Source organism: Amphibalanus amphitrite, unplaced genomic scaffold (genome assembly GCF_019059575.1).
Source record: "Amphibalanus amphitrite isolate SeventyFive unplaced genomic scaffold, NRLGWU_Aamphi_draft 001531F_arrow, whole genome shotgun sequence".
Taxonomy (NCBI): Eukaryota; Metazoa; Arthropoda; class Thecostraca; order Balanomorpha; family Balanidae; genus Amphibalanus; species Amphibalanus amphitrite.
This window is the reverse complement of record NW_024883024.1, coordinates 123,565-148,496: the sequence shown is the minus strand read 5'-3', so window position 1 is coordinate 148,496 and position 24,932 is coordinate 123,565. Positions and strand designations below refer to the sequence as shown.

At 45.4% G+C, this 24,932-nt stretch overlaps 1 protein-coding gene across 8 annotated transcripts; it reads right to left on the bottom strand.

Moving 5' to 3' along the window:
* Positions 1–3,293: 3,293 nt before the first annotated feature.
* LOC122373659 lies at positions 3,294–24,208 on the bottom strand. Of its 8 annotated transcripts, none has more exons than XR_006255081.1 (4): positions 18,643–18,705; positions 14,345–14,543; positions 4,596–4,824; positions 3,294–4,298 (listed from the first exon to the last, which is right to left on the bottom strand). XR_006255081.1 is itself a non-coding variant. In XM_043351948.1 (3 exons), the coding sequence occupies exons 1-3, from the start codon at positions 23,619–23,621 to the stop codon at positions 4,171–4,173; spliced, it is 483 nt and encodes a 160-aa protein (XP_043207883.1). In that variant the 5' UTR covers positions 23,622–24,208; the 3' UTR covers positions 3,294–4,170. The 8 variants fall into 8 exon arrangements, 1 of the variants encoding a protein (XP_043207883.1); XR_006255085.1 differs by having other exon boundaries at positions 14,345–14,353; positions 18,643–18,695; XR_006255083.1 differs by having other exon boundaries at positions 14,345–14,466; positions 18,614–18,693.
* Between the last annotated feature and the right edge of the window lie 724 nt (positions 24,209–24,932).

Sequence of the window (24,932 nt, the reverse complement as noted above, 5' to 3'; positions counted from 1 at the left end):
TCCGACAGGGAATTCCCTGGGACTCCTCAGTGGAAAATCCCCGGTGTCGGTCGGCCGTAAGAAAGACTCAGTTGGTATTCATATAGCCTGCGCCTCACATCCGTGTAAAAGGCCGGAGGTCTGGTGACGATATGAGTAAAAACAAAAAATATGTACCTTATACAAATACCGCTGACCTGTAATTGCTACGGAATGCATTTCGTAGTTCCTACGTTATTCTATTATTTTCCGTACTACGCTACCGAAACATCCCAATTACGCTACGAAACGGTACTGACAGCTACGGGTTACCGAAAACTTCAAAATAACGTAACGTAGGCCAACTCTGCAGGTGAGAATCGATCTATGGGGCACACAGTGGGTCTACGGATCTGGGAGCCTGCAGAGAGCGTGCCAAGAGATGGGAATATAAGGAATTAAATCTACTAAAACGCACCAGTCCTTCTTCTGCCGAGGCTAAGCCACAAAACTTCCGGGATCCTGATTATACTTCGGGAAGCTCTTGGGACTATCTGCTTTGGTTCAAGGACACTTCTCTCGGGTTTTCATGAAATAAGACGAACCGCGCTATCACGAAAAGGGAAGAAAAATAAACGAGCTACTGGCCTTGTTTACAAAAAAACTTATTTCAAATGATGCCACTGTTGTTAACGTCATGCAAGCGTGATGGTCATATAGCATTTGACTTAGGCGCCAGCTCTCTTCCTTTTGGTAGCGAGCAGGACCTTTTAGCTGTATTATCCGATTTCAAAGCTGATTATATTTTAGTGTCAACAACCTACCTACCGGTCTTCCTGCATTATCTCATACGAACGTGGCATGTCCAGTAATGTGACGCTAAAATATATTTCTAGATCGCTAAGGTCAGCTATTGGATATAAGCTACATTGATACGCTTACTTATTTCAATAAGACTTATCCAATGAGCCACTCTCGGGGAATAGGGTCCTCGTGATGGACACACCACCTCCTGAGCAGCGCTAAAGGTCTCCCCGGAAAAACATACCGAGCCATTAGAGCAACCTTGACCGGCTGTCTGGTGGGGTAACCATTAGCCAGGACGGCATGGACAATCAGGGATTGATCCTGAGGGTGGGAAAGATTGCTGTTGTTCCAACCATCGGTGGAAATGTTTCCCCAGGTTTAGACGCCCTGCCGAGCCGGTGATCTGACCTGACCTCTCCTGTTTCAGTTCGTTTACATCCCGCCTAACCGGGGCCTGAAGCTGTGGAAGGGCCGGTTGAAGATCATGAAGCGTCACCTGAAGCGCTCGCTGCTGAAGAAACAGATCGAAATCCACGGCTGCACAATCCCCGAGCACTGTAGAGCGCAGCTCAAGAGGATATACGTCTATTGATTCCGGCGCCACCGAGCGGTGGCTCTATAAACTATAACTGTGCGTGTTACCGCGAGGTGTCACTAGTGTCGCTCAGCCGTGTCGGCGGCGGGACGTTCCGACGGTGTCGCCATCTATACTCGCTGAGCTGGTCTCGCGAGCGGAGAAGCTGGTCTTCTAGATACCGTGCCCGGCCGAGCGGGTCTCGCCGGTACAAAAGTGGCGCAGCGCGGCGCGATGGTGGCGCAGGGGACGATTTCGGTGATACCACCTCTGCCCTGGACTGGCGGAGCAGGCCGGCAGCTGTGGTCCGAGTGCAGGTGCACTCTATCCGCTGAACACTGAGACCCAGCCGCGGTTGTGGATTGTGTCAGTGTTTGTAGTGCTGCAGTGGCCAATGTGTGAAAATTGTCAATGTTCTGGTAGCGTGAAAGTGACTGATGATGTACTTTGTCATGCTATTTTTTGATGTTTCAGTTTGTTTTGCTGAATAACGTGCATTATTTTATTGAATGCATGGGTGTCAAAGGCAGCTGGACGTAGCTTGTATCGCTTGACTCACAATATGTAACCTTCTGTTACACTCGATTCACAACGATAAGATATTTATTCTTCTCCCGATGTTCGCCATATCGTCAAACATAACTCACGCCTCCCACATCATTCCTAACACTTGTAGATGTAACGAAAAAAGTAAGCCTTATTGCTGTGCCTTTGAGGTGCTGCTTCGTTCTTTTCGCTGTTTCGGGACGTTTGTAATCGATTTTCGTTGGATAAACGGACCTCAGCTTTCCACTTCACTGATCATTACCTTTAGCAGAAACGCTGGAAAACTTATCGGTACTTCGACTTTAAAATTGTGCCTGCTACGCTATGTGCCAGAAGTGTATTTATTGTCGCTTATTTATATGAATAAGCAAGCTTTAACATCATAATGCCAAACCACTGTATGCGCTGCTTCCCGGGCCTTGCCCTTTAGTGCCTTTTTGCTCGATAATCGCCCGGTCTAATCCACTAACAACACTTAGCTAACTATATCAAATGATTTTGTTCTTCTAAAGCACATGACATAACGTGTGTAATCATGCCAATTTCATGAACGGCGAACAAAATTATATTGACGGCGTCTGAAACTCGCCTAATCGATTGCGACTGTGTCTGCTTACCGCACCGATCCCCTATTTCGTGGTACCGATCCGCCTCGCCCTCAGCCTCTGTACCGCTGGTGTCTGTAGTGTGTAAATGGAGCGTACCTGATTCGGTTGTGCATTCGATTCGGCTGGCTCTGGACCAGCTGCGGCCCTGTCCAGCGTGGTCTGACGTCATATGTGACGTCATCAGTGGGCGTCAGTCATCAGTCCGGTGTGACTGTAACTGCCAGACTGATGTGATGACCGCTCTTCTAACAAATTAACCTGAATTCAGTAATGGGAGACCATCCCATGGTCAATTCGCGTCATTTTTCGGTGACGCCTGTCGTTTGCCAAAAAGTGTGCGTGACCTTGACCTTTGACCTGGCCCGGGTCGCAGAGGTCACCAGTCTGAGCCATGTCGTGAATGTGGTGAAGCATGTGTTCGCTGCCGTGTTGCGAATGTATTGTCTGTGTATCTGCAGTGAAATTCTTTCTACGTGAATGCGTATATAGAGGATGTTGTTGTGTTATATGAACAACAATAAATGCGCCATAGTTGTATAAAACAACAGACTTTGAAGCAATTCATTAAAAACAACCGAGAAATATAATACCGCAAGAAACTTGACTATCAATAAAAAATAATATCTAGGATAAACGTATGTACTCATATGGTAATCAATATCATGCAACGACGGCGAGAGTCGACAGAATGCTGTCAATGGCGTGCCTGATATTAGATCGAATTGGCAGATTTGTTGCAGATTTACGTATGTTGTATTACATCTGACACAGTTGGAAAACATGTGTAACACTAGCAGACATTGGTACATATAACTTTTTATTTCTACTTTTACCGTGTGCATGTTATACATATCAAATAACATCTATACCACGCAATTAAGGAACAATAAATAGAGATATTATGACGAGTTTTCTACGAGCAAAACACCAAAAATACATGAAATAAATAGGTAAATAAATATCCTCAGGCAGCGTCTAGATAAATAAACGCTATCTGCCTAGACTAGGCCACTTATGTACATACATTATACACATTACAAATACCTTTCACGGATGCCCATTTTTCAATACTAATGCATAGCCAGAACAATGGACGTGCAAACGCATAAAAGCTTTCCTAAACAAAATCGGACAGAAATCAGAAACAAGCATTCATTCAGAGCATAAGAAGCAATATCTCATGCATTCTAGGGCGTGTACGGTAGAATGATGAAACTTACTTAGAACTTCCAAGGTCTTAAGCACGTAGAACGCCAATGAACGTTATTCCCGGGTACGGTTAATTGGCGTTCTGTTGGCCCTTGGTCGAGTATTTTCCGGTACCCTCTGGTATAAAAAATGAAAAAGTCAGAAAATAGTCAAACTGTGAAATATGGGTTGTCCGTCTTTGCGGCACCAGGCCACGATTCACCGTCTTACTGTTCGGCAAGAGTTCGGGCAAGTTAGGGAAAGTTGATCTCTTGATGAGCCAGAGTGATTGATAATACCCTCATCATTTCACAAACTGCCTAAAACAAACCTGTGTCCTAAACCACTCTCCCACACTCCACAGTCACAACACTCAGTCTCCTACAGTCACTGCTTGTCGCTCCTTCTCTATCGCCCTGTAAACCCCGCACAGATGTCGCTCCAATCGCTCCAGGTGTCACTGTGGTCTGCCACCCGGTGTCGCTGCGGTCAGTCTAGGTGGCGCTGGTTGCGGGAACGTCCCGATACCGCTGGCCCAGCGGGACCGGGTGGTCGGTCTAGGTGGCGCTGGGAGCGGGACCGTGCCTCCGCAATGCCTCGCCTAACACCAAGGCTGCCTGGAAACGAAGACATCGCAAAGACAACATTAGAAGCGGAACAATCCAATGATATCCATGTCATGCGAAAATACGTGTCCATCCATATGGTCGATCACTCAGTCACTGACAGTGAGTGATAGTCGACAGACAGGTGAGGTATCTTAGCAAAAGTTCTACTTATTGTCACCTGACATTGTCATTACCCACTAGATACAGACAGACAGGCCAACGTTCTTACTTCATTGCTCATCCCCATTACTGACTGTATCCCACTATTCACTATCCCGTGTTTCCCAGCCTGCGACGGCTGCCTACCTTCAGTACGGTCTCCAGCAGCTCCGGCCGTGTCTCCGTCGCCACCTCCCATGTCTCTCTCCGTGTCTCCGGCCTGTCTCGGTCTCCGTCTGCCGTGTCTCCGCTCTGTGCGGCCCAGATACCGGCTCTCCAGTTTCGCCACCAGTCGGGCGGGTCGAATTGGAAGAAAACCGTACTGCGCCACAGCGATGGCAACCAATAGGAGAACAGCGCCGACGGCCGGAGCATACTGCAATAACGGAGGGAACGGTGATAGAGTCAGAAAAATCAAGACAACTCCGGGAGAACACAAGGAATGAACAGCAAACGCCAAATGGTATCGAAGTAAGTATTTTCCAGTCACAATACAAACTAACATCTCAAAGCACCATTAGCTTATTGCGATTAGCGACACAGTTCCTGGAAGAAAAGTTATGTTCTAATCAAGCGTTACGCTCCTTTAGCTCCAAAATTTGCGGCATAGGCGCCCATGGTCAATACCTACGAGAAGATAATCATAATGACCTGCGTAGTCCTCCATTGAAAGCTTGAAATGCAACGGCCGACGACTGGCGAATTACGATTTATAACTCGAATGATAACGGTCGATGCTCAAACCGTGTCAAAATAGATATCACTCCCTGTTAAATCCTATTCATAGTCACCGTGTTAAATCCTATTTATAGTCACCGTGTTAAATTCTAAATCCGGCTGAGTGAGCGCGCGTTCATTGACCTCTACCAGAGCAGGATGGTCGCAGTGTCGGTTATCGACAGTAGTCATCACGCTGGGGGCGCCGGAGCCTGGTCTCAATGCAGACCCCGCGTCAAGTCGCTGTTTACATGACCGATATCGACGGTCATAGCCTCTCATTGACGTGTTTGAGTGGAATTGGCATTGCTAATGGGTGTCTATGGAGCGAGAGATGCACTCAATGCAATGCAGCTATATTATTGGGATCAATAGCTGTATTTATGTCAAATGAGGTCCCATAATAGATTCATATCGTTTGAAAGTATACCCTGTTTTAGATCACGGAAAATGCGAAACAAGGAGTATGTAGACACCATTAACCCGGCAGGCGGTGGGACTCCCGGCCACCTTCCGCGCGGTGGTGGGGGGGGGGGGACATTTTTTTGCCCCCCCCCCCGTATCTCCGAAACTACTGGACGGATCCAAAAAATTCAAACGCCCTTCGATAGCCCTGTCAAATTTGTCCAGGGCAACCAAATTTCATTGACCTCGGGGTCACCAATGACGTCACAGGTCAGGTCAAAGATAAAATTTTTCACCGTTCACGGGGCTTCTAGGGAAAGCGCTATAACACCGAGTAAAACGCATTTTCTCGAAAATCAGCGATAAGGCGTCAGTTGTCTAGTACATATGTTGCTATTAGAGGTCACTGGTCATACCAGGTCAGGTCACAGGTCAGGTCACCAAAGGTCACCAAGGGTCACCACATAAGCCCAACTTTACTAAGGTTATGCGATGCATGTTTTATGGCCAGTTTTTCATTTCCAACTCAATGGTGTTGGTTATGACCTGTTGACCTGTTGACCTGTTGCTGGTTAAGTGGCCTTAACCGACCATCAGGTACGGTTAAGGTCACTTTCTGGTGGAGGTCAGGTCAAGGTCAGGTCAAAAAAGGTCAAATTTCAAAGTTGATATTTTTGCATAAAATGGGTATTGATTCGATGCAGCTCGTCACGGGGAGTCTAATGGTGGTGGTCTTTGTTTTGCGCTACGAGGTCTAGAATTGCTAAAAATTGAGTTTGAAAATTTGACGTCATCAATTTTGAACAGTTTTTTCGCTATAACTTGGCCAAAAAAAGAGGTATCGATCTCAAATTCGGTATGTAGATAGAAGGCGGTAGGGACTATCACATATATTCCGGTTTTGTCGAAATTCAAAAATCTTTTTGGATTTTTCGGCTATTATATTCGAAAACCTATTTTTTTTTTAATTTTGGGGGTCAAAATCCAAACAATTCGAAAAACCGAAATAGAAGTTTTGTAGCCCTTTTGATTCAAAACCTTTTATCCCTCGCCGGACCTATTGGTTTTCTACATACGAGCCGGCCGAGGGGGGGGGGGCGGTTACGACCCCCCCTCGCCGTTTCGCCCCTGGTGGAGCTAGCGCGACGCGGAAAAAACGAGCGGGTGCGCCGTTACGAGACGCAGAGATTGGTACTCGATTTTAAAATCCTAGGTCAACCGGTGACCTCTGAGGTCAGGTCAAGTGCCCCAAGGTACGGTTCAGTTTTTGGTGAATAACTTCGCAAAAAACGGCCGCAGCGCCGCGATTTTGGCAGCATCGTGTTTGCCTCACTCAGGCGCGTCGAATGATATACTTTTTGTTCGGGTCAGGTCAACTTGGGGTGTTGACCTCAGGTCAAGGTCAGGTCAGCACCCCCAGGTCACGAAGCTGGTCGAAAGAGGTCATGTCGCATATCATTCGATTCGGCAGGTCTTCCTGAGTCCATTGGTGGCTTTCCCGACTCGCTAGCTCAATTTGATCAAGAGTTATTGACGAAAAACTAATATGACCTTGATGACGTCATAAATGACGTCACGCAAGGTCAACATTGCAAAAGTGACGCATCTAACCTAGCAAGGAGTGCATCAAATCACGATTCTGTGTGCTTGAGATAGTTGGAGATCGTTCCCGGCGCCAGAATAGCAGTTTTCATTTTTCCCCATTGACTTATAAAGGTGAGGTCACGAAAATGACCTGACCTCATATGACCTTTAGGAAAAATCCGAGATATACAAGTTGTGAGACTCATAATGGATACTAGATCCTGCAAGTTTCATTTCCCTGTGACATCTCCTCTGGCAGTGAGGGCGTTGCGAAGTTGCGACATCTGAAGACCGTGCAGAGGTTCACTTATGACGTCATAGGTCAGTGACCTGACCTGACCCAAAAATACGGTTGGTGTCAAAAGATCCGGCTTGGATCAAAGGTCAGGTATGCCAAGTTTCAGCTCTCTATCGCCAGCGCGTTCGGAGCTATCGCGAAAAACCCTATGGGGGGCGGCACCCCCCTTGGCCGGCGAGGGTTATGTCTGAAACATTTTTATGCATCTCTAAAGCTGTAGGCCTGACAGCTCTTCCCGGGAAATCTTTTTTTGGGTCCAAGGGCTCCGCCACGGACTTTTGGTTGGGGGGGACGGGGGACAATTCTTCGCTCATCGCCCTGTGTGTCCTCTAAACCTAGGGTACCCCCAAATCCTGTTTTCTCATCGGATTTAGGCTACTTATTTTTCGTCATAGCCCTGGCGCGATTGTTTTTTTTTAAGTAGAGTAAAAAAAAAGGTTTGCCCAGTGGCTCCGCCACGGAGTTCAGGTTAAGGGGGGGGAGCGGTCTCGCAAATCAAAGACGGTTGTAAGAATAGCGGGTGGCCAGCGGCCCGGCCACCCAACAAATGTTGGGCGGCCGGGCACGGATTAGGCCGGATGGGTAGCGCGGAGGCTCTTCGCCGTTCGGAGCGATGCCCAGACATGAATAGGTACATGCATGTATCTACTTGTCGCGAATTCAGTTGCGAATTTAGTTAATTTTTATTTTGAATCGTTTGTTGATGGTAAGATATACACAACACCTTAGTTTAAACAATGCTGTTGTCACCTTTTATACAAAAGCAAAGAGCTATATAGTTATTGCACTCGGGATAAATTAATCAGCTACTCTACATGCATCATCCACAAGGACCAGTCGATACCACGATATGTATTCACCATATGTTGGCCATTACGAGAACAGCGCTTCAATGCAAACGTTTGTTACCCTGCCCCAAACATTCTCAAACTAGAGAGAATTCAAACTAGAAACATTCTCAAACTGAGAGCATCAACCGATTTTAAAAGAATGTAGCGATTGATCCGAATGTTTAAACGATGTAACGACTTGTGAATTTTGAACTACGATTTTTTGTATTAACTTTGTTTTGTCATGTATCATGAATGTAACATGTATGCCCACTGATGATGGTGCTTAAACGTGCCGAAACCGGTCTGGAATATGATTACTGCCTTGAGCTGTCTTTTGGTGAAGTTTCTTTTACTTCTACGACCAAAACATGAACGACTTTTCGATCATATCAAGAGATCACACAGAAGATCTACGTTCAAAGACGTTTTCAAACTGATCGATCATGAGAAGAAGGCCGCAAAATGCAACCTGGACATCACGTTTTTAGAAACTTGCAAAACTTATGACATCTTTCCGAAGTTCTCAAACTATTGCAGCTAGCTTCAATGCCTTCATCTGATTAACACTCATACATCACAAATATAGATATTCACAATCTAGGGTATCACTACACTGCAGGTGATAGCGTCGGCCTCCGCCCACGCCGCCTCGCACCTCTACCCACGCGAGGCGGCGCCCCCTGACCACCGACCCGTCACGCGGGCCACAGGCGGCCCGGCCACCCAACAAATGTTGGGCGCCCGGGCACAGGTTAGCCCGGATGGGGTAGGGCGGAGGCTCTTCGCCGCTCGGAGCGATGCCCAGACATCTGCATTCGCTTACGTATCGTTCAGTATGGGATTGGGGCCCAATGGTAGCATCTGTGTGCCATAAAATGTAACAATGGGCGCTTTCATCTGGCGCTCGCCGGCGCGGACACTATGGCGACCGTCTAAAAACGCCTGTCCGTTTCACGGCCACTATCACGCTGCTTGCCGCTAGCGTTAGCATTGACACCAAGTTGTAATGTTCGTGCATTAAAATATCAAGATATTTCTGTTACCATTTGGGCGGTCGATTGTTACCTGTTATTTTGGTGAAAACGTTCAAAAGAAAAATGTAACCAATGTACATATGTGTATAATCCATGTTGTCCATGACATATGTATTATGTGGTATGTCATATCTGCACAATTTGAGACAGGGAGACATAATTGAGCCTGTTATTGTACAGTTGGAGACAGCCAAGCCATTTTTTCAGCTCTGTACATATTTGCACATTACGTATTACGGCAAAAGCCTGTTAACCTCCCACAACTTGAAAAATGAAATAAAAGGCGGCAATGGAGTTTGAAAGCAATCGCTTCCATATGAAGTAATCCTCCGCTAGCCATTTTTCCTTCATAGGCTTACCCCGTGGCCGTTCCCTTTCTTCTAGAATCTAGAGTGACAAAATCTGTAATACGTTTATATAACTAAAGGGGAAATTTGGACAGATTTTTGGGGGGGACAAAAGACACTATATCCCACCCAACATTTTGGTTGGGTGGGACGTGTCCCCCCCGTCCCCCCCGGTGGCGGAGCCCTTGTTTGGGTCGAAAATGGCAGAAATGACGTCACTCTGACGTCATTAGCGGCCAACCTATCATAGCCTTTGGGAAAAAAAAATGTGGTCACCATGTGCGCTAGTTACTCCCGGGAGGGTACTGAAAGTTTGGTGACGATCGGCGCAGCGGTTCTCGAGATATATCGAAAAAAAACTTAACCCTATTAGTGGCAGGCTCCTGGCTACCCCATATTAGTGGCAGGGGGGGGGGGGCTGTTTACGACCCCCCCCCCTTGATATCTCGAGATCTAACCGGCCGATTTTCAAAATTCAAACGGCATTCGATTTGGCTCAACGAGATCTACATTTCTAAAAAAAAAAATGTCAATAGGGGGGTAGAGGGGGTAAAAACGGGCAAATTGCAGATACATTTTAGACTGTTTATCACGGCCAGGTTTCTGAACCAATCTTAACGCAACTTTTGCCGATCGATAGAGAATGAACCAGGAATTCACATGGATCCTAAAAATATGCATTTTCAAAAATCATAGGTGGATACAGATCATTGAGATTGGGGGTACACAAAAAGTATAGTAAATAAGGTTTATGTTGGTACTGTTTCTAAAAAGGGTGGCAATGGTCTTGTTATGTTACAATTTTCTTATGAGAGAACGACTAAAATTGTATTGGTCATGCATAGGCGGTGTCAGGGCACCTATGTTGGGAGGTAAAAAATAACCCCCCTTTTTGGACGCCTGGATCCGCCTATTATAGCAAAAACGTGTCAAAAGAGGATGCACAATAACTTTGTATATGCTATTACATGATACCTTTCATTCACTGTTCGTAAAACTGGTGCAGCATCGTGATCTTCGCCCAAATGACTCGCTTCACGAATAGGACCCCCCAATTCCCAGTGCTCTGGAGCCGCCCCTGATAAAGTTATGAACTTGAAATTTTCAGGGAATGTGCCCAATTTGGTTTTAGGAAAAGTCAGAAAATTTCAGCATCATAGCTTTAGCGGTTTCGGAGATATTCCCGAAAAACCTGAGGGATGGATAAAAACAACCCCCCCTGCCACTAATAGGGTTAAGGGGGCTGCAAAAAATGCCCCCCACACCGCCTGGAAGGTTAACCAAGCATTGTTGAAATGCTGGCTAATTTTTCTTTTCAATAACAATATGAAAAGTTCCCAAGCACTGGTAAACTACTCGTATCTACTATTAATAAACTCACTATTAGCAATGTAGGGAAATTGGCTTATAAATCTATATTACTATTTGTGGTGACGTAGTTTCTGTCTATTACGAAGGTCGCGACATGGTGCTACGTAGCGCGGGTTACAGGTCACACCGTGGCACCTACCGCGCTGAAGTTTGCGCAACTCATAGAACAAGGATGGACAACGTGCCTTTGATGGGTCTCAGCTCGATCGGATCGATAGCGAGCGCGTGGCGCGTGCCCAAAAAGTGCAAATTCGCGTCATAGACTTTACATGTATTAATCGGCTGGCAAAAACGGGCGAAAACAGCCAAATTTGCCCGACACGGGTCCGGTCCCGGTGCAATATCTCGGTAACCGTGGGCCCGACCGGTACGGGGAAAACAGCATCGTGTAGAGAATCGAACGGGCTATCGAATGGTGTGCGGTGCAGGGGTTGGCACGCGCCACGTGCACCGGGGAGGACACTTTCTTTTGAAAAATGGACGTTTTTTACGGATTTTGGAATTTATATTAATTTCAGGTGATCGTCAGACGGAATGAGTTGAAACAGCGCCTATTAGCAATAAAAATGTACCGTCTCTCATGGAAAAATTGTGAAAAACTAATTGATCAAAAACAATGTGGAAAAAATCGCTGAATTAAATGGTATTTGTCCAAAATGTGCCACTAAATAATTGCACGGATTTCGCTGCTTAACCTGATACGTTTGACAATTGAAAATGCTATCATTGGAAAGAGCATTCAATTCTCCCCTAGATCCTATCATCACGTTTGCATGACAAGCAACAGTATTCTTAAAAATATAAATGTTTCAAACCTCTGCAAAACGATTTTTAGTGAAAATTATCTACGCCTTTAATTTGTCATAAAACTACGCGCCTAAAGTATAAAGCACATTTGACAGATTCTGAAGTGGAAAGCATGCTTATCAGACACGGGCACCGCGATGCGGTGGATATTTTTTCCACAAACCAAAACGTTTAGCCGTCAAAAAGCAATCGACCGAAATGGATAGATAACCCAACCGACACAAGAACAACCGAACACCCGCCGATCGAAAATATCCCTTTTCGCGTTGCGGAGCACGCGGGTCACCCTAGTTCACTACTATGCACGCACACCGAGCGAATGACCAGAACCAGAGGCTTTAATTACCCACATACATATGGTAAAATTACCAATGCGTTCAAAAACTGGTGATGAAATTAATGAAATTAAATTTGAGCAGTGTTCCTACGACCTATAAATGACAATGCCCATTGCGTCAGACTAACTCAGCTACATACTTCCCGCATTATCCGATCATCGGATCCGGTTTGAGTAACCCAGACGTTCTCGCCGCCTTTAGCGCCGCGACATCTGTCCCGGGCGGGTCACGAGGTCAATCCCGCCGACCTCAGCTCCGCAGCAGGGGCGTAGCCAAGGGGGGGCATAGGGGCCATGCCCCCCCTTGGAGCCCAAAAGGGCCCCCATCGCGGTGTCACAAGTACGGTAAGGGGCACAATAAAAGTAGCGTAAGGGCCCCTCGGGGCACTCCACTGGGTTCGCGGGGGCCTTTCGGGCCTGAGACTTTGCCACTGGGCCCCTCGGGGCCCTCTCCATTGGGTTCGCAGGGGCCCTTCGTAATTTTAAGGTAGTTAAGCAAATAACTACGTCATGAAATTAAGAAAATGTTGGGCCCCTTCGCTCACACGGGCCCCTTTCGGTTGGATCGCCCCCTCTCCCTGAAGAAAATCCTGGCTACGCCCCTGCCCTTAGACGGGTTACATGACCCTCAGACGGCTTACGAGGCTGCCATGGGCTGTAGGGGCCTTTGGCGGTCTGAAGGACCCTCATCCGACCAACGGGGCCCTCAAGACCGCCTTCAGAACCGGTTGAGCAACTCTATGAAGCTATTCGTGGGCCGATCTAGCAGGCACCCATGAACTGCTTGCCCCTCAGTTCTAACATTTTTTCATTTTTTAAATGGTTTTTAAAAATTATTTGGGCCCCCTCCAAAAAATAGTGGATGAAATCCGATGACTTTTTGGATTTTGAGGGGGTTTACCTTGGGCCCCTGTAAGTTTGGCCCCATCCTGGAGGAAATACTGGCTACGCCCCTGCTCCGCAGTGCATGTCCTGGCCGGGTCACGAGGTCAACAGCGGACCTCCATTAGGTGGTGGTCGGGTGGCATGTCGCCAGGCGTCGGGTGGCATGTCGCCAGGCGCCGTCGCCATTTGTTCCTGTCTGACACGACATCGTTCCGTCACAGACCGCTGAACAGGAGTTCAGCGGCAGACAAGCGGGCGACGAGTGAATACCATGAATGGCAAGTGAGGACCATTGGCACAGCTGAAACCTGAGGCGGACTTTGGGATGACAACAGGCGTTACAAAGGTCCATGGAGAGGAGTTGGCAGTTGGCACGTTATTGTTTGGATGTTGGAGGCGCGTTCCACTTCAGCGCTTTTTTGCGGTGCACTTAGAGGACTTGATTTTATTTGCATTGACTGGCTGGTTTTGTGGCGTTTGTGGTGGAAGAAGTAAACTATCCTTTTTTCTACGACCTGATTATAAGTTCATGTATCGAAAAAGCGAGAATAAGGTACATTTCAGCATGCCTATATAATGAATTTCACGAAATTCACCTTACAAATTTCACGACCTTCTTGGACAATATGTTGCGGAGAGAGAGAGAGAGAGAGAGAGAGAGAGAGAGAGAGAGAGAGAGAGAGAGAGAGAGAGAGAGAGAGAGAGAGAGAGAGAGAGAGAGAGACAGAGACAGAGACAGAGACAGAGACAGAGACAGAGACAGAGACAGAGACAGAGACAGAGACAGAGACAGAGACAGAGACAGAGACAGAGACAGAGACAGAGACAGAGACAGAGACAGAGACAGAGACAGAGACAGAGACAGAGACAGAGACAGAGACAGAGACAGAGACAGAGACAGAGACAGAGACAGAGACAGAGACAGAGACAGAGACAGAGACAGAGACAGACAGACAGACAGACAGACAGACAGACAGACAGACAGACAGACAGACAGACAGACAGACAGACAGACAGACAGACAGACAGTCTGTCTGTCTGCCAATCAAAATTGACAGACAGACAGACAGAGAGGCAGAGAGACAGAGAAACGGACAGACAGACAGAGACAGAGACAGAGACAGAGACAGAGACAGAACCAGATTCAGAGAGGCAAACAACTAGACAGAAATAGAAAAACAGTAACAACAGACAGAGAATAACACGAGAAGAAACTATTACAATTGTTCGTAAATAACCACTTGGGAAAAATAGCGGTACTCTGATGGCCACTCTCACCTTCCAGTTCTGTAACGCGGCGTCTGCCGTCAGAAATACAACCGGGAGCGAATTAAAGTTGAAAAGCTGTTCACTGACAGGTAGCAGAGCTAGCGCCGCCAGTAGCAGTGGTAGCAGACCGACTCTCATGATCGGCAGAGCGATGTTCCATTCAATCTTAACCCGGCAGTTGCTGGGGTATTTCGCCACCCACCGTTTGCTGGGGGGGGGGGCGTTAAACGCCCCCAGCCCATAACTCGAGAACCAATAGGCGCAGCGAAACGCACGAGGCGGCAAACGAAAGAGCGCGACGAGACGCTTCAGATGAGTACTTTAAAGTTGAATTTTGAGGTCACAGGTCGGGTCAAGGTCAGGTCAAACACCTGAAATCGGGCTTTCAGTAGCATGGACTTCAGGACTTCGCAATGGGCGCCTCTCGTCATAAACTCTGTCCAAACGGTGCACAATCCATCATATAAGACCTACAAGAGTGTCAGCCCCATGTAGGGGTCAGTCAAACATAGGTCAGGGTCAAGGTCAGGTCAACCGGGTAGGCACATATCCCCGAAAATCAAAACTGATATTCGCAGCCTGTGACACATGTTTTATAGGTAATTTGGGGCGTAGAACACGATGGTGACATTCATTTTATCATATGTGTACGTGTTTGGCTCAAAAAGTTCAATTTAAGAAATGCATGTATCATGGTCGTGAAGTAGTCACGAAAAATTGCCAAGATTCAGTTCAAGATTATGGAAAATGCGGAGCGACAATCAATAATCGAAGATAGCCATTTGATTGATCATGGTATTGGCAGTCTAATGGCGTTTACGGCATGTCTGTATGTCTATTCTGTGATTTTATATGATTTTTTGAACATATGCCGTTTTTGGTCGAAAACTCAGAAATCATGACGTCACTAAAACCTCGATATCTCAAAAATTTTCCAACCGATTTTTTTGAAACTTTGTCACAATAAACTTCAATCAATTCCCTACAGGTACCCAAAATTTGGCGCGCCTGCGGCGCGCCGTTTTTATGCTATGGCCCGGCGAAAAAAGTGGGGGCGTTTAACGCCCCCCCCCCAGCAACTCGCGGGTTAAACCACGGCCAAATAACTACAATAGCACTTCAGTTCTAACCACACACATTGCCCCAACAGACGGTAAATAACTTTTGAAAATACCAATTTCCAATTTTAGTGTTTTCTGGACCAAAATTTTGCGAGGAATCCGATGGTGTGGTCCCCGAAACCTGAAAAATTTCCATTTTGGAGATAGCACCAATTTTTTGAAAAATAAATATTCGTCAGGCTTAATAGTCAAATAAATTGGAAATATAATGAGTTAATTTTTGTAACAACACTAGAATGTGTCGAACATGAATTAGAGATATATTTTAGCTGAGATGATACTATATCTGCGCATACATGTACATGAACTAGTACATTAACCCTCGTCGGCCGAGGAGGGGTGGGGCGGGTGCCGCCTAATAGGGCTTTTCGCGATAGCTTAAAACTCGCTTAGGGTAGACAGCTGAAACTTGGCATACCTAATCTTTTATTCAAGCTGGATCTTTTGACCTCAACTGCGTTTTCAGGTCAGGTCAGGTCACTGACCTATTACGTCATAAATGAGCCTCTGCGAGGTCCTCAGATGTTGCAACTTTGCAACGCCCTCAGTGCCAGAGGAACTTTCACAGGAAGATGAAACTTACAGGACGTAGTATCCTTCAGAGGAGGAAGATGAAACTTACAGGACGTAGTATCCTTCAGAGGTCTTACAACTTGTATATCTCGGATTTAATCTAAATGTCACATGAGGTCAGGTCGGTCACGTGACCTCACCATTATAAGTCAATGGGGGAAATACGAAAACTGTTATTTTGGCGCCGGTAATGATTTAAAACTATCCCAAGCACATGAAATCGTGGTTTCATGATCGGACCTTACAAAGAGTACATGAAACCACGATTTCATGTGCTTGGGACAGTTTTAGATCATTTCCGGCGCCAAGATAACAGTTTTCATATTTCCCCCATTGACTTATAATGGTGAGGTCACGTGACCGACCTGACCTCATGTGACATTTAGATTAAATCCGAGATATACAAGTTGTAAGACCTCTGAAAGATACTACGTCCTGTAAGTTTCATCTTCCTGTGAAAGTTCCTCTGGCACTGAGGGCGTTGCAAAGTTGCAACATCTGAGGACCTCGCAGAGGCTCATTTATGACGTCATAGGTCAGTGACCTGACTTGACCTGAAAACGCAGTTGAGGTCAAAAGATCCAGCTTGAATAAAAGATTAGGTATGCCAAGTTTCAGCTGTCTACCCTAAGCGAGTTTTAAGCTATCGCGAAAAGCCCTATTAGCAGGGTTGGCATTTTTGCCGGCAAAAACTAGTTTATGCCATTTGCCGGTTTAAACCGGTTTTAACCGGCAAAAAGTGGCAAAAACTGGCAAAAACTAAGAAATATCGCAATGCTATGCTTGGACATGAATTTGAACATGAAGCATTTTAAGGAGAATTCGGTGAAAGCTTTATGCTTTCAAACAGAGGCCTGTTTCACTAAAAACTTGCGATTACAAGTGTTTGAACTTTACAATTCATAAGTATTTTTGCAAACTATGTAAAATCGGGTTTCACTAAACTTCATCACCAGCGGCACCTCCGATAAAAAGAGTTGGTAAATAAACTTGTAAACAATAAAATTGTTTTTAATCAAGAACTTTAACATGTTACAGATATTGCTTCTTTTTATCAAACTATGTCTAGTTTTCATGTTAGAAATTGCAGGAATAAATTAAAAATAATGATGCTGTTTCTGAGTGGTATAAATGATAGTTCACAATATCTTATTATTGAAAGAAAATAACACGTAAAACATTTGACAGCAGAAGACTGTTTAATGCAATTATGGCGCGCGAATGACAAAACATGACGATATTTATTTATTGCTCGTAGCTGGTTCGTAGGGAATGTGCTAAGTGAAAAAGAGCATATAATGACTCAGCATATCATATTTGTTTTAAATAATTGATTGCTTTGCATCATTGCACAAAAAGTATCAAAATTCCGAACGTCATGACCACTGGAATTTCAGGTTTGTAATTACGATGTTTTCTTTCAAGTTTCTGGTCTTCGTGAAACAGAAAGTTTGCGATTCCCGTGTTTTCTAGCAAACTTTTTCTTGTAAAAAAGTTTGCAAATTTTAAACTCAAAATTCATGCCCGAAGGTTTCGTGAAATCCAAATTTCAAATGTTGGTAATTATTTCTTTTAAACTCAAGTTTTTTCTTTGTAATTACACACTTTATTTGTTAGTGAAACAGGCCTCAGAAGTGACATTGGCCATTGAAATGCTTCATAACTCAAACATTTTCATGGGCTTTCCATAAGGAGCTAGTAAGATGCCTTTTGGGGTGACAAATGAGCCAGTGCAAGAGTGACTGGGTGAGTCCTGCACAATCAGAAGTGCGAAGGGGCATCTGCCACTGATATGCATTGCGCACGGCACCGCATGGCACCTTACTTACCGTGGCTGTCTTGCCCCACTCTCCCCTACATGGAAATACGTTCCGTTGTGGATGTCTATTGTCTACCGACATGCATAGACATTTTAAGCAGGGATAAGTAATGAGGCAGCTTTAGGATGTTTAGTGCATCTATATAACTACCAGAAATGCATTCGTACATTTCAAATCCATTCCTAACTAGAAGAGTTGTAGGTTTGGCCATCTGAGTTTTAGCCAGTTTTTGCCAGTTCTTGCCACCAGGGTTTCTGCCAGCCGGTTTAAACCGGTTAAAACCACTGGCAAAAACCAGTTTTTGCCACCCCCTGCCAACCCTGCCTATTAGGCGGCACCCGCCCCACCCCTTCTCGGCCGACGAGGGTTAATGTACTAGTTCATGTACATGTATGCGCAGATATAGTATCATCTCAGCTAAAATATATCTCTAATTCATGTTCGACACATTCTAGTGTTGTTACAAAAATTAACTCATTATATTTCCAATTTATTTGACTATTAAGCCTGACGAATATTTATTTTTCAAAAAATAGGTGCTATCTCCAAAATGGAAATTTTTCAGATTTCGGGGACCACACCATCGGATTCCTCGCAAAATTTTGGTCCAGAAAACACTAAAATTGGAAATTGGTATTTTCAAAAGTTATTTACCGTCTATTGGGGCAATGTGCATACTGGGTGAAGACTTTTTATATTGTTGACGCACTACACTGAGAATGCTGTGGCTGCCGATTTCCACAAGCTCCACCCGAAATTCGGACGTTCGTGATAAACCTCTACGCCACCTCACTTTGTTCACTGTTCACTGTTCCGCGTCTGATGACCACTCAGCACACCCCTCTCTCAGGAGCCGCGGCAGGGTACTGGTCGGTGGCTGGGCTCAACAGCACTGCACAGGACGCTCCGTGCTGGTCAGGGGGCCGATAATTCGGCCGATACGGATGGCCCAGACTGCACACGGACCGGTGCAGAGCGATATATGACTGACACCAGCCGATACATATCCTCAGCGGGATTATACGAGCCGGGTCTGAGATAGGAGGCTGGGTCAGGGCTGATTGCAGAGCACAGAGTCGCGGTCTAATAACACAACTTTTAATATCATAGCGCATGCAGTAACTACCTGAGCCTAGGCAGGAGGTATGCCGGTCTTCTTGTGTGAGTAAGTCGAAGGAATAAGTCGAGGTATATAATACATATAGTTTTGGTCACGATTCATACAATGGTAAATGTGTTTTTGTAAGTACCACTGAAAATTGCTTATGGTGCCAGCCCCAGGCTTAGTAACTGGTGCCTACGTTACTTCATAACTTATCGTTCTTGCTATCTTTCTTAGCTATCCGTTTATCATAAATATTACTTTAAAAAAGTCTACTCTAGTTGCAATATCAAGTCACAATTTGCATGAGTTATACGTCATTGAACTGACTTGTCGCCTGTCGGGTTAGCAAATGACTTATGACCTTAACCCGCGCCCCACTGGGGTCTGCGTATAACGCGCCCTACGGGGGGGGGGGCTCTCCATAGCCTCCCTCCAAACTCCGAAACTACTCGGCGGATCGCCAAAATTCAAACGGCCTCTGATAGCCCCGGAAAAACTGTCGAAAGAAACCTAATTTCAATGACCTCGAGGTCACCGATGACGTCACAGGTCAGGTCAAAGTAAAAATTATTAGCATTTTGGTTTGTTCACAGTTTGGGCTCTGGCCGCCGTCTTACAAGTCAGATAAGGTTAATTTTTTTGTTTTCACACTCGTGAACAGCTGCTTTAGCTATCCTGTGGGTACCAAATCTTTACGTAAATTTTCAGGTCAGGGTCAGGTCATCACAGGTCACGGAAATATTGTATCATGCGTCGGTCACGTGACACATGTTTTATGGTCCTTTTAGGCCATAGATTTCGAATTTGATGTCTTTTGTGTTATTTGAGGTCATTTTGAGTTGAATTTAGCTTAGATAAGTTCACTCACAGGTAAAAAAAGGCAAATTTTGAAGTCAGATTTTTTCAACAACAAAGGTGTTTAGTGGATGCCGTTTGAGCTCAGGAACACGATGGTGCTATTCATATTGGTGTGCAATGTCAAATACTTGCTGAAAAATTGATTTGAAAAATTAATAATTGTGAATTTTTTAGCAATAATGCGTATAACTTGGCCATTTTTGAAGATATTTAGATAAAACTTGCTAGAGTAAGTCATAAGCATGTGTTGTATCACATATATACCGTTTTTTTTCGAAAAGTCAAAAGTTTTTGAAAAAAATATAAAAATTTAAATTTTGAACTTTATTATCTATAATTTTCAAAATTGTCAATATTTGGAAAGTCCGAGATAAAAGTTTGATAGCACAGTCTATTTTGAGTCCTCTCATACAAAGAAATTGGATCTAACCTAAAAACTGAGCTCTTGGGAGCGATTGCGGTGGTTCAATGTCATGTGTCGAAATCGGCCGAACATGACGTCATTCTGACGTCATTTCCAGCTGACCTATGGTAGCTAGGAAGTTCATATTTTGACACAAGGTGTCAAATTGATGCAACCGAAGGTACTGAAAGTTTGGCGGCGAAATGTTAAGCCGCTTTGAAGTTATTGCAGAAAAACGGCAGGGGCTATGAATAGCCCCCCCCCCCCCCATGGGGCGCGGGTTAAGTTTAGATGCATCGGCTTTGTCTCGCCGTGAGCAGCGCGCTCTTTTCCCGCCAACCTCTACCTCATTCAGAGGTCAAAGGGTTGGGGAGTTCGACCAACCTCACCCGTGATCTCACGTATCGTCAGCTGCTGCGAAAAGGCCCATACGTGTAATGGTTGAACCAAAATGATAATAATATGGAGTTCTGCTGAAAAAAAATCTCGATTGTATTGCGACTGCGCGCAACAATGCAAGAATATCTGCTTCTTACAAGATGTGTGTAACATCCTTACCTTGATATGCTGCAGTGCTGGAACTTCGATGAAATAAGAAAGCGGATACGGCTCGAAGTTTAGAATCGCAGTCACTGGCCAGGCGCATATCAGCAGCCACAAGAGCGAAATAAGTCGCATGGCGACTGGAAGTGGTTCAGTGCTTCAGATGAATACTGGTTTTTGCGGATTGAAGGCGGGTGAAAAGCAGATAAGTTGCTATCAAGAGAACGTATTTGCCACTGATCAAGACATTCTAACCAGTAATTCAAGTTATCGAAGATAACTCAGATCGAAGATGCTTGTGGTTTTGGATTAAATTTTGAAAACTGTGTTTCAGCACCCCGTTTTTACAACACTATAATGTAGGTCTTCGCAATGCAGTCACGCAACACTAAAATGAGCCTAATATGGCACAGAGACCGCCTCGCAGCACCGACCACACAGTAACAGTCACCGCTCAATCGTCACCCGTGTCATATGTGGGGCTCGGGTTTTATAGAAACTCGTTTCCTATGCAGTAACGGGTGGACTGTGTACTGTGTCTCGATCAGAAGGGTGATCGTATGTAAATTGTCACTCTTTTGACTGGAGACACGCCTGTGGTCGTGAGCTCAGTGACTCCCTATCGGCGGGACTTGAGACATGTCTTTGTGGTGATACAGGGCAATGTGAATTTACTGACCTTGTTTGTCATATAGCAGCACAGAAACAACAATGACCTGCATACTCTTATTGACAAACATCGTGATGCAAATATATATGGAGTTGGAATTGTTCAAATTTTGGGGTGGTGCCACCGACTCAAAAACATTTTAATGCAAATAATGTAAAATCGTGGACGTGGTGGAGAGAGGAGAGAGAAAGAGAAAAATAGAGAGAGGGAGAGAGAGAGGGGGGGAGGGGAGAGAGAAAAGAGCGGGCATTATAATATTTTTAGCACTGAAAACATTTCTATCTACCTATAGTTATGCTGTTTATATGTATGTCAAAATTAGCGCTGGTAGGCGCGAGCGGGTACCCGAATAAGAAAAATAAAGTGTGAATAGGTATGATTACAAATTATGTATCATATTAGGTATAATAATAAATATGTTATGTGTACCAACAATGCAATTCAGTTAAAATGATCTGACGAATTTGTATTACCTATCATACCGAATACGATGCAAAGAACAAGCGTGCCCCATTGGTGCGTTCAATGCCTGAATAAATGAGCATAATTTACCGCTTAGTGCCACACTTTTTCAAACGAAGCATGACGAAAGACAGTTTGCGCCCGGCTCTCGCTAATCGGCCAACATAACTCCTATGAACCCAATAACAGCGGCGGCGAATTTATGAGCTGATGAGCACCAGAACAAGGTAGTCCGGGTCGCCGGGAAGACGTTAGTGGAGCGATACATATCCGTGCTGGTCAAATGAGCACCTGCCTCATACTTCATATCAAGAACTCGTGGCACTAAACCCCGCCCATATTGGTGTTTTGCCAGCCGCGAACGTATGTATAAGAAGGAGATCCGTTGCATCCCCCTTTCCGTTTCGTCCCTGATCGAGCTAGAGCTCCGCGGAAGAAAAAAAGCGTGTCGCCCATGACGAGAGGAAGCCGATGATACCCAATTTTAAGGTCCTAGATCATTGGTTGAACTTCCAGGTCAGGTCAATGACCCAAAAGTCGGGAAAATTGGGACCTGTTAGAACGTCGTAGTGTGGCTGCTATGGGGTTTTTCGGGTTGTTGATCACGATTATAATGTTAGTTTTGATCACAGATGATGTCTTCATGCATTTAGACCAGGTCGGGTCAGGTCAGGTCAGGTCAACCAGTAGGGGTCGTGACGGGTATTCTAGTAGGTGTCTAACCGCTTCTGACAGCTTCCTAACATGTTACGAAGGCACCAAAACGACTTCGTAAATGTTCAAATGGCTGCTAAATTGGAATTTAGCTCCAAAAACTATCCTAGAAACATGTAAAACTTGACAAAGTGGACCGAGGTCATCAAAGGTCAATGACCTGACCAGACCTTCAGGGGACCTTGATACCCACCCTGATGCATAGGGGCAACATTAGGTATATCACACGTTTGAACGCTTGAAACCACGAAAAGACTGCAAACGCGCGGCTAATAAGAGCCAACATACGCGGAATCGATTCCAGCCAAACATGGTCTCGGAAAGTATAGGTCACAGGTCAACGATCATTCGGGTCACATGAAATCTTCAGCGGAGGTGTAAGATTGATTACCACGAGGGTACTGAACGTTTCGTCACGATTAGCGAGTTATTCGCGAAAAATCGAGATGATTTTTCGTTCGACCCCCAATCCCTATAATACGGGCGAGCTGGTAAAAAAAAAAAAAAAACGGGCTGACACGTGAGAGCTGGATGTAAATGTTTGTTTTGAATCAACTGTCTTTGATAGGAGAGAAAACAACTTTAATCAGGCAAACATCAATAAATATTTTTGACCAACGTAATGGGCAAAATGTTTCTGTCTCATAAATCAACTTTTCAAACAAAACCAAGAACTAATAACTGCCGATATCCGAGGCCAATGAGTTCACCCCTTCTCTCTGTCTCTTTCTCTCTCTCTCTCTCTCTCTCTCTCTCTCTCTCTCTCTCTCTCTCTCTCTCTCTCTCTCTCTCTCTCTCTCTCTCTCTCTCTCTCTCTCTCTCTCTCTCTCTCTCTCTCTCTCTCTCTCTCTCTCTCTCTCCCTCCCCGCTCTCTCTCTCCTTGTCTCTCACCTCCCAGTCGTCCAGCAGCGCCGGGTGTATGAAGAAGTTGGTCACGAAGCGGACGAAGTTGAGGCCGTACCCACTGACTGAGTTCAGACACACGAACAGCAGTAGCAGAGGTGTGGTGATCCTCATCGTGTCAGGTCACCAGGAGCGGCAGGTCAGCGGGTAACGGCAGGTCACTGGGAGCTCGCCGCCTGGTCACAGAGGCCCCTGACGTGCTCGTCGGGAGCGCAGAGAAGAAGTATGTGGTGGGACGAGCGGCCGTTTCAATTTCAAGATGAGTCAATTTTCTGATGATTGAAGAGTGAGGAGAAACGATCGACTTCTGGTGACGGACGATTGATGACTGATGATCGACGACTGACGACTGAAGACTGACGACTGAAGGCTGACGAGTGACCGCTGACGACTGACGACTGAAGACTGACAGCTCAACCTGATGATCGCAATCGGGAACGCGATGTGGTTGATTTTCTATTCACCACACGGCTGAGACCCCACATGCAGAGTCGGAAAGTCGATTGTCTTGACCTGTGAGCTCCGAGACAATGCCAGAGACGGGTTCACCAGCCGGAGACGACCGAAGATACCAGCGCCACAGAAGAAGCTGAGGGTAGGCGGAGACTACCGCACGCTTTTAGACTTGGACTATGGCAGATCAGGTATCGGTGGACGGGCGTGCTTCGGATAGCGACTGACAGAGCCGTCTGAAAAGAACTGAGGATAACCGCTCGGCCCGACCGGTGTCATTCACTGGCAAAAGACCTCCCACTGTTCGGATTTCCATAGAATCCATCAAAGTGGGAGGACGAGAGTCAAAACATTGAAAAATGAGACACTGGTAGATGGGCCACGGTGACTTTGCGGTTTAGCCTCTGTTTAGGGAGTCGTGTTCAGTCCTATTGTCGTTCCTGGCACACTTTTATGATTTACGGTAAGCAGGGGCGGATAAATGCAGGCCGATTGGTTCGTCAAAAAGAGTTGGGTTGGGGTGACTTTTGTGATCCCCAGCAAAGGATCTGTTTTAGTGATGTCAATTACGGAAAATCGGAATACCGATACCAAACCAAATACCAACCAAAACCATGGGAAAATACCGAAACCAAACCAACTTGGGAAACTGAGGGGAAATACCAACTTTTTACCGATTTCTTAGCCTCTTACACATTAGTAAGGGCTTATGATACCAACAAAATACCAAACACATTACGATTGAAATACCAAATACCAAGTTGGTATCGGTTTGGTATCGGTATACCAAAAAGTTGGTATCCGATTGACATCTCTAATCTGTTTCGTAGCAAATTACACCGAATGATAGTTACCCTACACACATGCAAATTATTAGATGTTTATTGCAATGCAAGCACATTGCCCCAAAAGACGGTAAATAACTTTTGAAAATACCCATCTCCAATTTTAATGTTTTCTGAACCAAAATTT